Source organism: Hipposideros armiger, unplaced genomic scaffold (genome assembly GCF_001890085.2).
Source record: "Hipposideros armiger isolate ML-2016 unplaced genomic scaffold, ASM189008v1 scaffold_148, whole genome shotgun sequence".
In the NCBI taxonomy this organism is placed as follows: Eukaryota; Metazoa; Chordata; class Mammalia; order Chiroptera; family Hipposideridae; genus Hipposideros; species Hipposideros armiger.
In genome coordinates, this window is record NW_017731498.1 from 1,433,196 (window position 1) to 1,448,110 (window position 14,915).

Below are 14,915 nucleotides of genomic sequence, written 5' to 3' on the forward strand. Positions count from 1 at the left end.
GGGCGAGCAGAAGCCAGACCCTGCGCAGCTTCTCTGCAGATCTAAGGGACAGCAAGAGAGAATCCCCTCAGCATGTCACCCAGAGCCAGGCCGACACCAGGCATTTTGATGGCTGGATGTTCACCAGAAAGGCATAGATAATTTGAAGAAGGAATATAAATAATGAGATTTTTCCTTTCTTTTAGTCATTACCATTGGCTCCCCTTACTTTTCAGTGTGTGTGTGTGTGTGTGTGTGTGTGTGTGTGTGTGTGTGTGAGACACTGCAGGCTGGCAGAAGAGCCTGCAGAAGGTAGGTACCTAGGTTTGCCCTGTGGTTTTATTAAGGCTCTCAAATAATCGGGAGACTCACAGTGATGATTGTTGGAACACCAGTCTGTTTGCTATTAAAGTGCATCTGAAGGAGAAAACGGTAGCAAATGGCTTGCTTTTATGCAAGGCGCTCCGCGTGTTCGCTGTGTGCTGCACGCAGCTTCCGGCTTTGCCTAGGCTGTGCTTGTTGAGGCTGATCCAGAAACCGAGGCCGCTTTGGGTCTGGCAGGATTCTGGTAGAGCTGACCCTCGGGCTGTCCAGAGGCGCACGTGCTCAATTCACTAGGACTGTGGTCTGGAGGCCCTGCTTGCACGTTAGAAGGGTGAAGGCAGACGACCTCCGGGACCACGCCATCCCGAGTCAGGAGACCAGAAACTCTAGGAGCAGCTCTCTGAGCTAATGGAGCATCAAGCGCTGTGGCTGGTTTCCTCTAGTAATGCAACAGTTGACTTTGACAAGTTGCTATGTATCTTTTTTAAATTAAGTTTTACCATCAAACATTTCAAACATTCACAAATGTAGAGAGAATAGTATAATGAACAGATTCAATACGTTCAAAATTTGCTGCACTTGCTTCATCTGTTGCTTTTTTCTTTTCCCCTTTCCCTCCTTTGTCTCCCTTTCTCCCTCCCTTTTTCTTTCATTATTGCTGAAACATTATAAAGGGAATCCAGACCTGTCTTTTTGCCCCTACATCCTGAATAATTCTCTCTCTCAAAATTCAGGTTGTGATTCTTAAGGGACAGGTGCCTGCCTCTCAGACTACTGTAGGAATTACAGTAGCAGCAGGAGGGCTTGAAGACGTCATCATGTCCAGTCAGGGAGTCTACCCTGGTGGTTGCCACGACCTTGACCTCCTCATGGCTCATAGGCATGGGCAGGCATAAAACTCATGGCCCATGCCCCCTGGAAATGCTGGGGCTGAAACAGACCCTGACCCCACAGCCCTTTCTGTGGCCCCCTTCCTCCTCACAGTGTACCTGGGCCACTGCTCATGAACCTCACCAGTGAGGTGAATGGACCTGAGCAACAATGAGTCTTCCAAGTGCTGCCCTTCAGGCTTCCGCTCAGTAAGAGATACTCTTATCCAAAGGTGAAGATGTGGATCTCATCTAATTCTGCTCATTAGTGCATTCAGTTATTCATTCATCACACATCTATTGAGTGCTTTACTCTGTACCTTTTTTTTTAAATCAGGAACTTGAAGCCCAGAGAGGTAAAAGTAGCAGGGAATGTAAGAAATAAAATCTGTTGTACTTGTGTTTGCTCAATTTACCCAGGTCTCCAGAGTACAACACAGTGCTCTTCCCTACACACCCATTCAAGCCTTCATTCCCAATGATAGCAACGCCGTCTGTATGGCTTTTGCCGCTTACCAGGTACCTTTCATCTGATCTTTAGAACCTCAGGGTGCTTGTTGAGCTCAAACATGAATTTTAGTTCCAGATGGCTAGATCTTGACCATACATTATGATTAAAGATTTTTGGAGCGGATAACCTTCCAGGTTTATTCTGTAAGTTAATATACACTTAATGCTCCAGAGCCTCGAAATAAATTTAAAGGTGGAGAAAAAAGTGCTTTATGGTTTATTTATATAAAATGTGAATTCCTGGAAGGAACTATTCTGTCTCCATTCTCTACAGTTCTGCAGATAATTTTGGCCCTTGGCAAATAGGAACTAAAGTTTTCAGTGAGTATGATCTTAGGGTCTGATTTGTTAGAACAGATTTGGTTCAGAAGCCCCTGAAGAATCTTTAGGCCCATATAGCTGGTCTCATTCTGAAGCTGGAAGGAGCCTCTGCCTCCTGTACCCAATGTGCTCAGTTTCCATTGAGTCTATTACTGGCACAGATTCAACCACAGATAGTTGAATAGTACAGCCCAGGCGGGCCTGTGCCTGTCAACTTACGTTCCTCGTAGTGAGTTCCTTTAGGATAAGATCACGTCAACCTCAGAATCACAGAACTTTCCAAATAGAACCTGGTTCCCTGAAATCCTGATATTGACACACCATTTTTTACTGTCTTTTTCCCCTGCTGATCTGAATGCCCATCCTGTGGTGGCACACCTCAGGATTTGAGGGTACAGGGAAAGGTTATAAGCCCTTAGAGTTGTCTTGAGAGAAGAATCAAATAGTTGCTAATGCTATTGGTACATGGCCTACTTTATGAAGGAAAACCAAGTGTTTGTGTGTCTGTTTGGCTCCATTTTTACATAAAACACAAGGGTATCTTTCTAAGTAATTCATTATGTAAATTTGTCCTTAATTCAAGGCTAGCAAATACTGAACACAAAATATCATCCTGGATTCTTGAGGATTCTAAGACAGAGAAGACAACTTCTCAGACCCTAAAGGTGTATGTTCTAATAGGGACGGGAGTTCCATAAGCAGCAGACAGTTGATGATTATAGAAAACACAAATTTAGTAACAAGGGAGAGTGAGAAATTAATCCTCACTAGGTTTGGGAGGGTTTCTTAAAAGAAGTGGGGTTTGAGCTGGGATTTTAAAAAGGAGGAGAACCTCAACAGGTAGGTATAAAAGGGAACACATTTGTTATACACTCATAGGTCCCTGCATGTTACAGATTGCCAGGTCTCCAGGTCTCCATCTTGCTCTCACACGCAGAGTTGCTTCTGATGAAAGGTCTTGGGTCTAATGTCAGAGTCCATGTTTTGCTAATGCTCTGGTTGAAGAAGTTGCTAGTGGAAGTCATGTCTAGTTTTAGGATAAGATCCACAATCAAATTTTGGGAAGTCCTTCATCTTCTAGATAGATGGACTGTGAGGCCTAGAGAGGGCCTCACTGCCTCTACTGGCCAGTCCAGTGGACATGTTTTGTCTAGAAATTTCCCAGGCCAAGCCAGGGAAGTGGTGTGGATTTCCTGCTATGACTCTGCTAAAAACAAAAAAATCAGTTAGTGCTCCTGAGTGGGAAAAGTGTGATTTCTGCCATGATGCTGAAAAAAAAAAAAAAGAATTGGTAAAGATAAAGATTTGCAAAGTGGACTGGGAGTACTTCTTGTTTAAAAACATTGCTGTTTATCTCATATGAAATGTTTTAAATCTTCATTAAAGAATATAATTTTCATTTATACTCTGAAATAAACCGCATTTACTAATTAAGTAACTTACAGAGTGTCAAGGAAAGACAAAATAAACTAACTTGAAAGCCTCTGTTCAGCAGATAGGAGTAGATAAGCTGGAAGATATTAATGAGATGGGGAGAAAGTCAGGTTTCTTCTCTCAATCAGAGAAAAAGAAAGGCAATCACAAACTGTAGCATAAACAAAAGTCTTATAAGAAAATCAGGGCTTTTACAAGAGACTCATTTCAGATTGAAAGACACACAGACTAAAAGGAAAGGGATGGAAAAAGATATTTTATGAAAATGGAGACAAAAAAAAAAAAAGCTGGGTAGCAATACTTATACCAGACAAAATAAACTTTGAAACAAAGGCTATAACAAGAGATATAGAAGGACCCGGTAATTCCACTTTTGGGTATTCAAAGCACTAATTTGAAAAGACATATGCAGCCATATGTTCATTGCAGCATTATTTACAATAGCCAAGGTATGGAAGCAACCTAAGTGTCCATCAATACATGATGGCTAAAGAAGTGGTACATATATACAATGGAATATTACTCAGCCATAAAGAGAATGAAATCTTGCCACCTGAAACAACATGGATGGACCTGGGGGTATTGTGCTGAGTGGAGTAGGTCAAACAGAGAATAACAAATACCATATGATTTCACTTATATGTGGAATCTAAAAACCAAATAAACAAAACAGAAAGAGACTCATAGACACTGAGAACATTTTGATGGTTGCCAGATGGGAGGGGAGTTGGAGAGATGGGTGAAAAAGGTGAAGTGATTAAGAAGTACAAATTGGTAGTTACAAAATAGCCATGGGGATGTTTACAGCATAGGGAACATAGTCAATAATATTGTAATAACTATGATGTCAAGTGGGCACTAGATTTCTTGGGATGATCATAAGTTATATACATTTCTAATCAATATGTTGTACACCTGAAACTAATATAATATTGTATGTCAACTGTAATTGAAAAATAATTATTTAAAAAATAAAAAAGGAAGTCATGTCTCAAGTGTGAAGCCAAATAAAATACAGCATGATTTTGAGAAATTTATGAGTGTAAGAAAGAACATTCCATTTACCACATTCTCCTTAAGTAACACAGGGGTCAAAAACTGTCTCTTTAGGGAAAAAAATTGTGGTCCATTGCAGTGAACAATATTTGCATAATCACCATATTGTAAACGCTGTTGACAGGCTTTTCAGCTTTTAAAATCCAGTTATAGACAAAATAGGGAAGACAAATATGTTTACAGAACAGGAATGGATATATTATCAGTGTCAACAACATACAAGCAAAGTAGATGGAAGTTGAGAGTTGGAAATGGGGAGGAGAGGGCGAAAGCTGGGTGGGGGCTGTCACACTTGTCTTATATGGTAAGAAGTCCACATACGCATATTGATGATTGAGTAAGCTGAGGTTTTCCGTTTATTACTTAAGTTACAAATTTGGGTAACCGATAGAAGAATTAAAGAGAACGATATCGCTATTGAAGGGGTTCAGAACATGCCTCTCCAAAATATGCCACTTTGGCATATTGATTATTTTGAGTGGAAGTCATCTGAGAAACAGCAGGTGCAGGGAGGGCTGTCTGATTTCCCTCTTTCCACCTAAAATCAGGTCATAAAGTTTTGGTGATAAAGGTGCCCCCCCCCGCCCCCCATCAGGAAAGGAAGAACATTCTTATCACCAGAGACTGGGAGTCAATGCCAAAATGAACCTGTGCAAGCAAACCTACCCAAATAACCCTCATCTTCCACTAGTTTCCCTCATACATTTCTTAGTCACTTTCCCACAGTTGACTGCCCCTAGCCCAAGCCCCTTTTCTTCTTTATATCCCTGCCATTTACCATCCTTTTTGTGAAAAAGTATTAGCTTTAGGGCCTAACAGCTTCTTCAGATCTTCTTCTTTTTTTTTTTTTTTAAGATTTTATTGGGGAATTGGGGGAATGGGAACAGCGCTGGGGAATCGGGGAAGGGGAACAGACAAGTTGCTGTCCTTTCGTTCTTCAGTCTAGTGGAGGACGTCGCTTCACTGGCCCAAGTTAGCACCATCATTGCGCTCTTCCCTAGTGAGGCAGATCAGCCGCTGGCCTCTGGACAGCCGCTCACTGCAGCTGCTGGCTACACACGTAGCCCATGACAACTCACCTGCCGCCTCAGGCGACTCACGGCAGCCCAGCTCCAGGTTGAGCTGTTGTTCAGCATCTTAGCTGTAGAGGGCAGCATCACTGGCCCTCATATGTGGGATCCGAACCGGGGCCCTCTGGAGTCCCAAGCTAGCCTCTTAACCAGCACGCCACTCAGCCGGCCCAGATCTTCATTTTTTTTTTTTCGGAACCTCCCATGTACAAATAAAAATATTAAATAAAAATTGTATACTTTTCTCCTATTAATCTGTCTTAGGTCGTTTAATTCTTAGGCCAGCTACAGAACTGAAGAGGTTTGTAGAAGGAAGTTTTTTCCTCCACTACGCTATCAAAAACTGGAAGGACTGGGAAAGGGAAGGGAAGCAGTATAAATTAAATAATTTTTCAGGATGGGCAGTTAAAAAATAATATCCAAAGAAATAGCAGTCTAAGTATATTGTGAGTCATGAAGATAATCCACAGAACTACAGACAGAAGTGGTTGTAAGTGGTAACCTCTGGGAGGTGGTACTAGAACTGAGCAGGGATTAGGCGGAGGCACAATTTTAATGTCAGATAAGCAATTGCTTTGGTAAAAAGAACTGAGAAAAAAAAGTTGTATTGTCCAGCAACAATCCAAAGAGCAACATGATAATTAGATATCCCAGTGAATTCTAGTTACTTGAGTTTTGAAACTAGGTAAAGAAACACTTCAGTGATGGAGAAATACTAAGTATAACTGCAGATATTTCATTACCTAAAATTTTAAATGTAGCCTATAAGTATTTTAAACTTTCCTAAATTTGCCCTCAGGCAGGAAAAAGAGCTAGTTCAACTCTGGTATAGCTATTTGAATGCCACTTTAGTTAAGAGGTCTTGTATTTTTTTTTTTCTTGAAGTGAGACAAAATGAACTGCTGTGAGATACTTCTCGAAGGTGTAAAATCCCTGGAATAATCCAGAATTTAGCCTATTCAGTATAACATTTAAGCTTTTTCCTTGTGCAAAATTTTCAATTTCTTTTTTCCCCATAAGAACACATCTCTCATTTTATAATGCCAATCATTGAAAAGATAACATATATAAATATTAGCTTTGGACTTCTCCATTTCCAAGGTCAGGGAGCCAGGCTCCAGGGTAGCATCTCCAGTGGCTGTATAGGTGTGCTCTGAGGGTGCCGACTGGGGTGGGGTGGGAAGAGATGCTGCTATGCAATACCACGTATCTGTGGTGCCATCCTGTGGTTGTGATGCTAAACTAGAGCATGTTTTCATTTTCTTCTTTCCAGGAAGGCCCTTTTGTCTACTTGTCTCTCACAGGAAACATTGCAAATTCTGATGGCTTGATTGCCTCATTGTGTAAGTAATTTTAAATGTTTGCATTTGAAATGTTTGAGATTAATTGCATGTGTGGTTGTCAATTAAATGAGTACCTGTATCCCATCCTGTATGATTTCATTTATATAAAATGTCCAGAGTAAGTGAATCTGTAGAGACAGATTACAGATTAGTGGTTGCCTGGGGGTTGCAGGAGAGAAGAGGGATGTTGCAGGGACGTGGAGAATGACTGATAATGGGTATAGGTTTTTTCGGGGGGTGATGAAATGTTCTAAAATGAAACTGTGGTGATTCAAATCTGAATTCACAAAAACCCACTGAATGGTACACTTTAAACAGGTAAATTGTATGGCATGTGAATTGTATTTTAATAAAGCTTTGTATTAAACATGTTTGTAGTGAGTGCACATTGAAGCATTTGCAGTATTTAAACTGGATGTCTTTCATATTTGTAATGTCAACTTTCATATATATACATATATACAAGATATATATATATATATATATATATATATATATATATATATATATATATATATATATATCTTGTAGAGAATTTCCAAAAATCTTGCACTACAGAGATATTAACTTGTTTTCTTATCTCCTTCATGCTCACTATAAATCAGTCCACATTCAATCAGTTAGTGTTGACTGGCTCCCATATGCCACGTCAACACTAACAGACACGTAAACTGGCCCACAACAGGGCACTGTGCCTCTGTGATCAAACTGCCTTGCGCGGGATAACTTCTTTCAGATTTTGCGTCTAAAATTCCTCGTTGTTTATCTCATTTCTTCCACAATGCTGAAATGATCTCCCCCAGCCAGGATCTGTGTTGGGACTCCTGTTTATCACTAGTGTTAGGAAACTCATTCTAGAGAATTGATTCAGCTACAGTTAGTGCTTCTCAAGGCAAAACGTGTATCCTCTTGGCTGCCTCTCAGGTCCGAGCCAGTGGTAGCTCAAGGAGCCTGAGCCCCGCGCCTGGAGTCCAGCTCCTTCCGCCCCACCAGCTGTGCACCTTTTTGGTGAGTAAGCCGGACTACACTGTGCTTGAGAATTGCTGGGGACGCCCAGGGGCTGGAGGACGCCAGCCTAAGCCATCGTCCTCCCCGCTGGCTGCCCTGCCTGGCTTCAGAGAAAGGGACACGCCCAGAATTGGCTCAGTCCTACGAAATGCAAACATCTAACTCAAACTTTATCCATCATCTTCAGTTTACATTTTCACCTTTAAAAAAAGTGAAAACTCGTTTAATGGAGGTGCCCTTTTTCTCGTGAAAGTGAAAATCCAGTAGGTAATATAAAGTCGTGCTTCTTGGGCTTTAAAGAGCACTGATTGCCTGGGGCTCTTGTTAAAATACAGGTTCTGATTCTCAGGATCTGATAAGGCCTCCCAGATGTTCATCTGTGGACTGTCCTTTGTTCACCAGGATGTAGAGCTGGGCTGTTGACATTCCATAGACCTTGGTAAAGAAAAATTAGTCATGAACTTGTTAAAGATGGTCAGGAGGACTTTATTCAAGAAGCACCACTGCAGTGGGGCTTTGCAATACGGGGGCGAGATCAGGCTCAACTCCAGATATAACAAGGACAAGTGGAGGGCCGACAGAGCGGTGCGTGGGTTAAGAGTTGGCTTGGGACGCCAGAGGGCCCCGGTTCGGATCCCACATGTGAGGGCCCGTGACACTGCCCTCTACAGCTAAGATGCTGAACAACAGCTCAACCTGGAGCTGGGCTGCCGTGAATCCCCGGGGTAGGCTGCAGCCCCTGCTGCAGTGGGTTGCCATGGGCTACCATTTGTAGCCAGCAGCCAGCGTGAACTGCCAGCAGCAGAAGCCAGCGACTGATCTGCCTCGCCTGGGAAGAGCGCAATGATGGTGCCAACTTGGGCCAGTGAAGCAACATCCTCCACAACTAGACTGAAGAACAAAAAGACAGCAACTTGTCTGTTCCCCTTCCCCCAATTCCCCAGCGCTGTTCCCATCCCCCAATTCCCCAATAAAAATCTTTAAAAAACAAAACAAAAAAACAAGGACAAGTGGAGGTTGATAGCCAAGGAGCAAGGTGGGCTCAGTGGATGGAAAATTATTAAAAAGAAACATCAAGGCTGGAGGATATTTCACAAACCCACTAGCTGGATTGTTGCTGAAGGCAGGCTGGGGTGATAAGGTATGGAGGGTGGGGGGTGAGGAATTGGATCACACAGCTGCATCCCTATGTTCACTGCAGCATTGTTTACAACAGCCAGGACATTGAAACAACCTAAGTGTCCATCACAGATGAATGGGTAAAGAAAACGTGGTCTATATACCGGGGGTGACAAAAAAAATGTACACAAGTGTACACTTTGGTCAACGTTGCTTAAGCAGTAGTTCGCCATAATCAGAAGTGCCTGGACGCTGATGGTAACCACTTTGAGCACCTCTTGTAATTGCAGAAGCCAAATGTGATTTGTATTCATCTTTTGTTATCGGTATATATTGAGTATCACAATTTTAATACAGTTTTTCTTTCTTACAATGTGTATACATTTTTTGGCACCCTCTGTATGTCCAATGGAATATTATTCAGCCATTAAAAAAAGAAGGAAAATCTGCCATTTGTGACAATATGGATGGACCTTGAGGGCATTATGCTAAGTGAAATAAGTCAGACAGAAAAAGATACTATATGATCTCACTTATATGTGGAATCTAAAAAACAAACAAACCCAGACTCACAGAAAAAGAGATCAGATTTGTGGTTATCAGAGGCAGAGTTGGGAGATGAGGGAATTAGATGAAGGTGGTCAAAACGTACAAATTTCCAGTCATGTGATAAATAGTACTGAGGATGTAATGTACAACATGGTGACTATAGTTAACACTGCTGTAAGTTAAGACAGTAAATCAATCCTAAGCGTTCTCATCACAAGTAAAAGAAACCAAACAACATTTTTTCTTTTTCTTTCTTAATCTATATGTGATGATGGATGCTAACTAAACTGGTGGTAATCATCTCACAATATATGTAAGTCAAGTCATTATGCTGTACACCTTAAACCTATACAGTGCTATGTGTCAATTATATTCTCAATAAAACTGGGGGGGAAAAGTGATCAGATACCAAGAATTGGGACTTTCACTGCACTGACTCAGCTGGATTCTTGGTAAAAACTGGACGAAGCAGGGACAGAGCCCAAGGTTAAGGCCTTGTTGAGAAGGGGCTCTGAGAAGTGAGAAGGTCTTTGTTACCCCCTATCATCTCCTAATCTCCGCTCTGTGGGAAAGGGCACAGCTGTGGCTCGGGGCCTGGAGACATACTCCAGTCTTGAGTGTGCATCCTTCCCTCCAAACCTCTGCCTAAACCTGTCAGTCACAAAGTAAATGAGAATGACCACAGACAGCATTAGGCTTATCAATGCTGTTTGCCCTTATGCTGTAGGTATTTAATCAGCAAAGAGATGGGCAGGGTTAAGCAGTAGATGAGGAGGTACCAGAAGCTTGATACGCGGGGACTGAGGGCCGAAGGGCCTGCTTTTGCTGTCCACCCCCCTACCCCTGCCTTCTGCTCTGGCTTTAACCTTGCACCCCCACCCCACCCCCACTGCCTTCTTCAGCTTTGCTGAATTAAATATAGTTTCAGACATGCCATGTTCTCTCGGCTCCAGGCCTTTGCACGTGCTCCTCCCTGAAACACCCTTCTCCTTCACCCAGTTCAGGAGTCATCTCTTGTGGTGTAAGGCCTGAAATGAAGATCCAATATTCTGAGTGCCTTGACATCTGGTAAAATCCAGGGGGCCTCAAATGGCCTAACTGCAAGTCCCGGCCCCACCTTGCTTTCTCATAAAAGGTGAAGAGGAAGTGATCAAAACGCCTCATCTCCCTTGTCTGGCTTAGGTGCTTCTTCCTCCGTGTCCCATACTCTGTCACCATCACTCAATGCATGGTTTGACCTCACAAATGCCGTCATACTTCGTGTCCCAGTTGCTGTGAGTCTGTATGCTCCAAAAGATGTGCTGAATTAAAGAGTGAATGAATGGTGGTGTATTTATGAATGTCTGAACACCCACTAATCTCCTAGCTCCTACAGCATTGACATTTTACCTGTGATATTTTCTTTGATTTGGATGCACACAAGGGTACGTTTTGCCTATTGTATACATGTTTAAATGTAGAGGAAAAATTTTTACTTTTACTAGTTGTGTTGTTTTCCGGTTAGTTATGGCTGGCAATCAGCTCAGGACAAGATGGATGGCTGTGCCTGGCCTGCTGCTTGTGTTGTCCTTTCACAGAATCTCCTCTCAGCATGTGTCTGTGTGTTATCTCATTAAATAGCTAATCCTGTTTACTGGCCTCCTCAGAACAGCCTTTCATTAGAACCCTTTATCCCTGGCCCCAGGGAGCCTAACTCTGGCCACTAAGTGACAAGAGCCTCTGCTGCTCAGCCCAATCAGAACATGTCGCTAATTTTTTACTATTCATACCTTTTCTTTCTTTTTTTAAAAAATTATTTATTGGGGTAACAATTGTTAGTAAAGTTGCATAGGTTTCAAGTGTACAATTCTGTAATACATCATCTATATATCACATTGTGTGTTCACCACCCAGAGTCAGTTCTCCTTCTATCACCATATATTTGACCCCCTTTACCCTCTTCTACCATCCTCCTCCCCACATACCCTCTGCTAAACTATTGTCTGTGTCTATGAGTTTTTGTTTCTTCATTTGTTTGTCTTGTTCCTTTCTTGTTTTCAGTGTTATATACCACATATTAGTGAAATTATGGTTCTTAACTTTTCTGTCTGACTTATTTTGCTTAGCCTGATAATCTCAAGACCCATCCATGTTGTCACAAATGGCACTATTTCATCTTTTCTTAGGGCAGAATTGCATTCCATTGTCATTCATACCTTTTCTAAATAATGTGAGAATAGGATTTAAAGGGAGAGAAGGTGGGGACTTCTTTTTTTTTACTTTGATTATTTGAGATCTTAGGACCAACATGTATTACTTGATAAGAGAGAAAGAGAGGAGGGAGGGAGAGAGGGGGAGGGAGACTGAGAGGGAGGAAAGAAAGAAAGAGGGAGAGGGAGGGAGAGAGAAAGAGGGAGAGAGAGAGAAAGAGAGAGGGAGAGGGGAAGGGAAGGGAAAGGAAGGGAAAAAGAGGGAAAGAGGGAGGAATGTAGGGAGGAAGGGGAATATATATGGTTTCACCCAGTGCATGGCTCTCAGTCCAGCTCTAAAAAGACTTTCATACCTCACGGTGCTTTCTAGAAGAAACAATCGTGATAATGGAGTCCGGAAAGGTTTCTTAGCTCCCCATAGCACAATAGAGGTTTTTGTGGTGGCTGTTAGTGAAATGTAGCAGACTGAAATGCCCCGTTTGTCCATTTTGGATTCATTCTGTAGTCCAGACTCCATTATTCCCCTCCTCTTCCTTCTGCCCCCTCAGCACTCAACAAACACGTGTTTTAAAATAAGTACTTCCTTAATAATTTTTCCACATCTAAATTATACTTACAGACTTTATATTGAAAGTTTAAAGGAATTATATTGCATTTACCAAGATAATTATTAAAGACTGTCTTTGCAAAATATGACTGTCGAGTTAATTTAGAATTCTGCTGCTTATAATGAAAAGGTGGGGGTGAAGAGGGCACATATGTGAAAGCACTTTGGAAACTAAATTATTTTATCAATATAACATGATATTATTGCCAGATAAGTAACAAAGTGTGTTTTGTTTTTAGGGCAAGAATATGGCAAAGCTGATGCAAGATGGCTTAATTTCGACCCAACCATTGTGTCTTTGGAAATTCTGACAGTTGTCCTAGATGGGTCTCTGGCATTGGTTCTCATTTATGCCATAGTCAAAGAGAAATATTATCGGTAAGTGCCCTGCTCCTGTCCTGCTGAAAAGAGGAGAAGCATCAGCTGTCCTAATGCCTAAGTGACATTTGGAGTAGATTATGACCACATTTCTTTGTTAGACAAAAATTAGAGTAGAAATGAAAATTGTTTGATATTAAATAAGGATCCTTGTGCCAGCAGGATCATTTCAGATGGTTCCAAAGAAATTATGAGGAATATGATTATAGTGACAACCTAGTCACTGTAGGCAAGCACGTAGTTAACAGCACTGGATGATATGCCACCAATATTTTGAAGAATAAAGGGGTAATATTTCCATTCTTTTTTTCCCCCCAAAATCACTCCAGAAAAACTCCTATTCCATTTGACACAAAGTAAATTCTCTTACATAATTCTGAACTAGACATGCCAGATAAATGAGAAATCTTTTCAGAAGCAGGTTGGAAGATATGAGGAAGGCAGAAGCATAGGGAGAGGAAGGAGAAAGGTGGAAGATTAACTATCCATCAGTCAAACTCTGAGACTTTGAATTCTCCTCCCTCCCTCCCTTTTCCTTCCTCTCCTTCTTAGGGACAAAGTGACCTGGGGCAAATAGATTGCTAGCCTGGAGATGATGCCCTAAAACAGTGTCAGGTAGGCACAGTTGCATTCAGTTTTCTACCATCTTGCACTGAAGACATCTTATTTATTTAAAGCTTCATTATAAAATTTCAGATTTGAAAGAGACCCCACGGGTCATTTAATCCACTTTTCCCCACCCAGTTGTACATAGATAGTGAGCAGTAAAAAGTAAATTTCTCCTTGGTGCCTTGACATATCTTTGATTCCTGATCATGAATGTATCCTTACTATATGCACCCATTAGCTTCTTATTTAAAGCACTTATAATATCTGCATTGTTGAGTGCTTACTATGTGCCAGGCACAGTGCTCAGCCCTTTCTCTATATCTCATTCAATCTCTGCAAGATTATTTGAGGAAAGGGTTATTATTATTATTATCCTATTTTACAACTGGTGAAATTGCAGCTCATAACAAGATTCACACCCAGGTCTGTCTTTGCTGGGTCATGTGAGACCTCACTAAATCCTCCCAAGAATAGGACAGAATACCCAAGAGACCTTACTTAACTCTTGAGAATAGTGTTCTAGAATGGACAGCGTTGCTTCTTCAAAGAAAACAGGGGTCTTCATTAATTAGATTGCACTGCCTCATCAAAGGAGCGCCACACGAAGCCTGAGGTCCAACTTCAGAGAGGTTTTCTGCCCTGGAAGACTGTGTTGATGCCGCTGTTAAAGAAAAGGTTCAGGGTGCTGAGCTGGCAGTTTCATTCCTTGTTTCTTTCTCTCTAACAGGCATTTCATACAGATCACCCTGTGCGTGTGTGAATTGTATGGCGGGTGGATGACCTTCTCCCCAGACTGGCTTATGGGAAGCCCCAACCTCAACACCAACAACTGGCTCTACTTTTGGGTCTATCTGGTATTTTTCAATAGTGTGTGGGTTCTGATCCCAGGACTGTTACTGTGGCAGTCATGGGTAGAACTCGAGAAAATGTATCACAAAGGAAATAGTTTAGGGAAAAAGTTTCAGTGAATTTTCAAAATCATAAATGTTATAATCTTGCTTTATGAGCCAGAATAGGTCAAATCTTTTTGTGTGGCCAAAATTTAATACATTCCAGTCTGGGCTTTCTTTTTATATTGTTATTCCTGAATAACCTATTTCAAATTGATTGTAAGGTGGCAAGGTATTGTTATTGTTTTTTTCCCCCCAATTAAATGGCAATATAGGGAACAGAGAATAAATTTAAACTTGTAATAATAAGATTTAATTATAAATTTTTATGGCAAGCATTGTTATATTAATAAAGCCAATTATGGTAAAATACTATAGAGCATGTTATATTCATTTTTTATTCCAAAGAACATGTTGATACTTCACTTCTAATCTTCTCACTAGTCTTTTTGTTACCAAAGTGAAAATAGAAATGAAATGAATACTTTTATTTTACATTTATAATTTGTCAAATTTGTGATGCCAACAAAAATGACAGTAGTCAGAATTTATGAGTGAGCCAGCTCCTGGTGGGTGACATTGGGGTTTCACACAGACAGATACTTGAGTTGTATCTGCCCTTTTTCAAGATTGAAGATTTTAGTTACCTTGCAAATTGTA

The 14,915-nt window shown here is 41.3% G+C and overlaps 1 protein-coding gene across 2 annotated transcripts in view; it reads left to right on the plus strand.

Annotated features, from left to right (window-relative positions):
* Window positions 1-14,627, plus strand: part of EBPL (EBP like) — a 29,350-nt gene extending 14,723 nt beyond the window's left edge. Inside the window, exons 2-4 of one of the 2 annotated variants that reach the window (XM_019650819.1) lie at window positions 6,837-6,906; window positions 12,618-12,756; window positions 13,309-14,077. In XM_019650819.1, the coding sequence (XP_019506364.1) occupies window positions 6,837-6,906; window positions 12,618-12,756; window positions 13,309-13,333 (234 nt within the window). In that variant the 3' untranslated portion in view covers window positions 13,334-14,077. The other variant, XM_019650818.1, reaches the window with a different exon arrangement.
* Window positions 14,628-14,915: the final 288 nt, after the last annotated feature.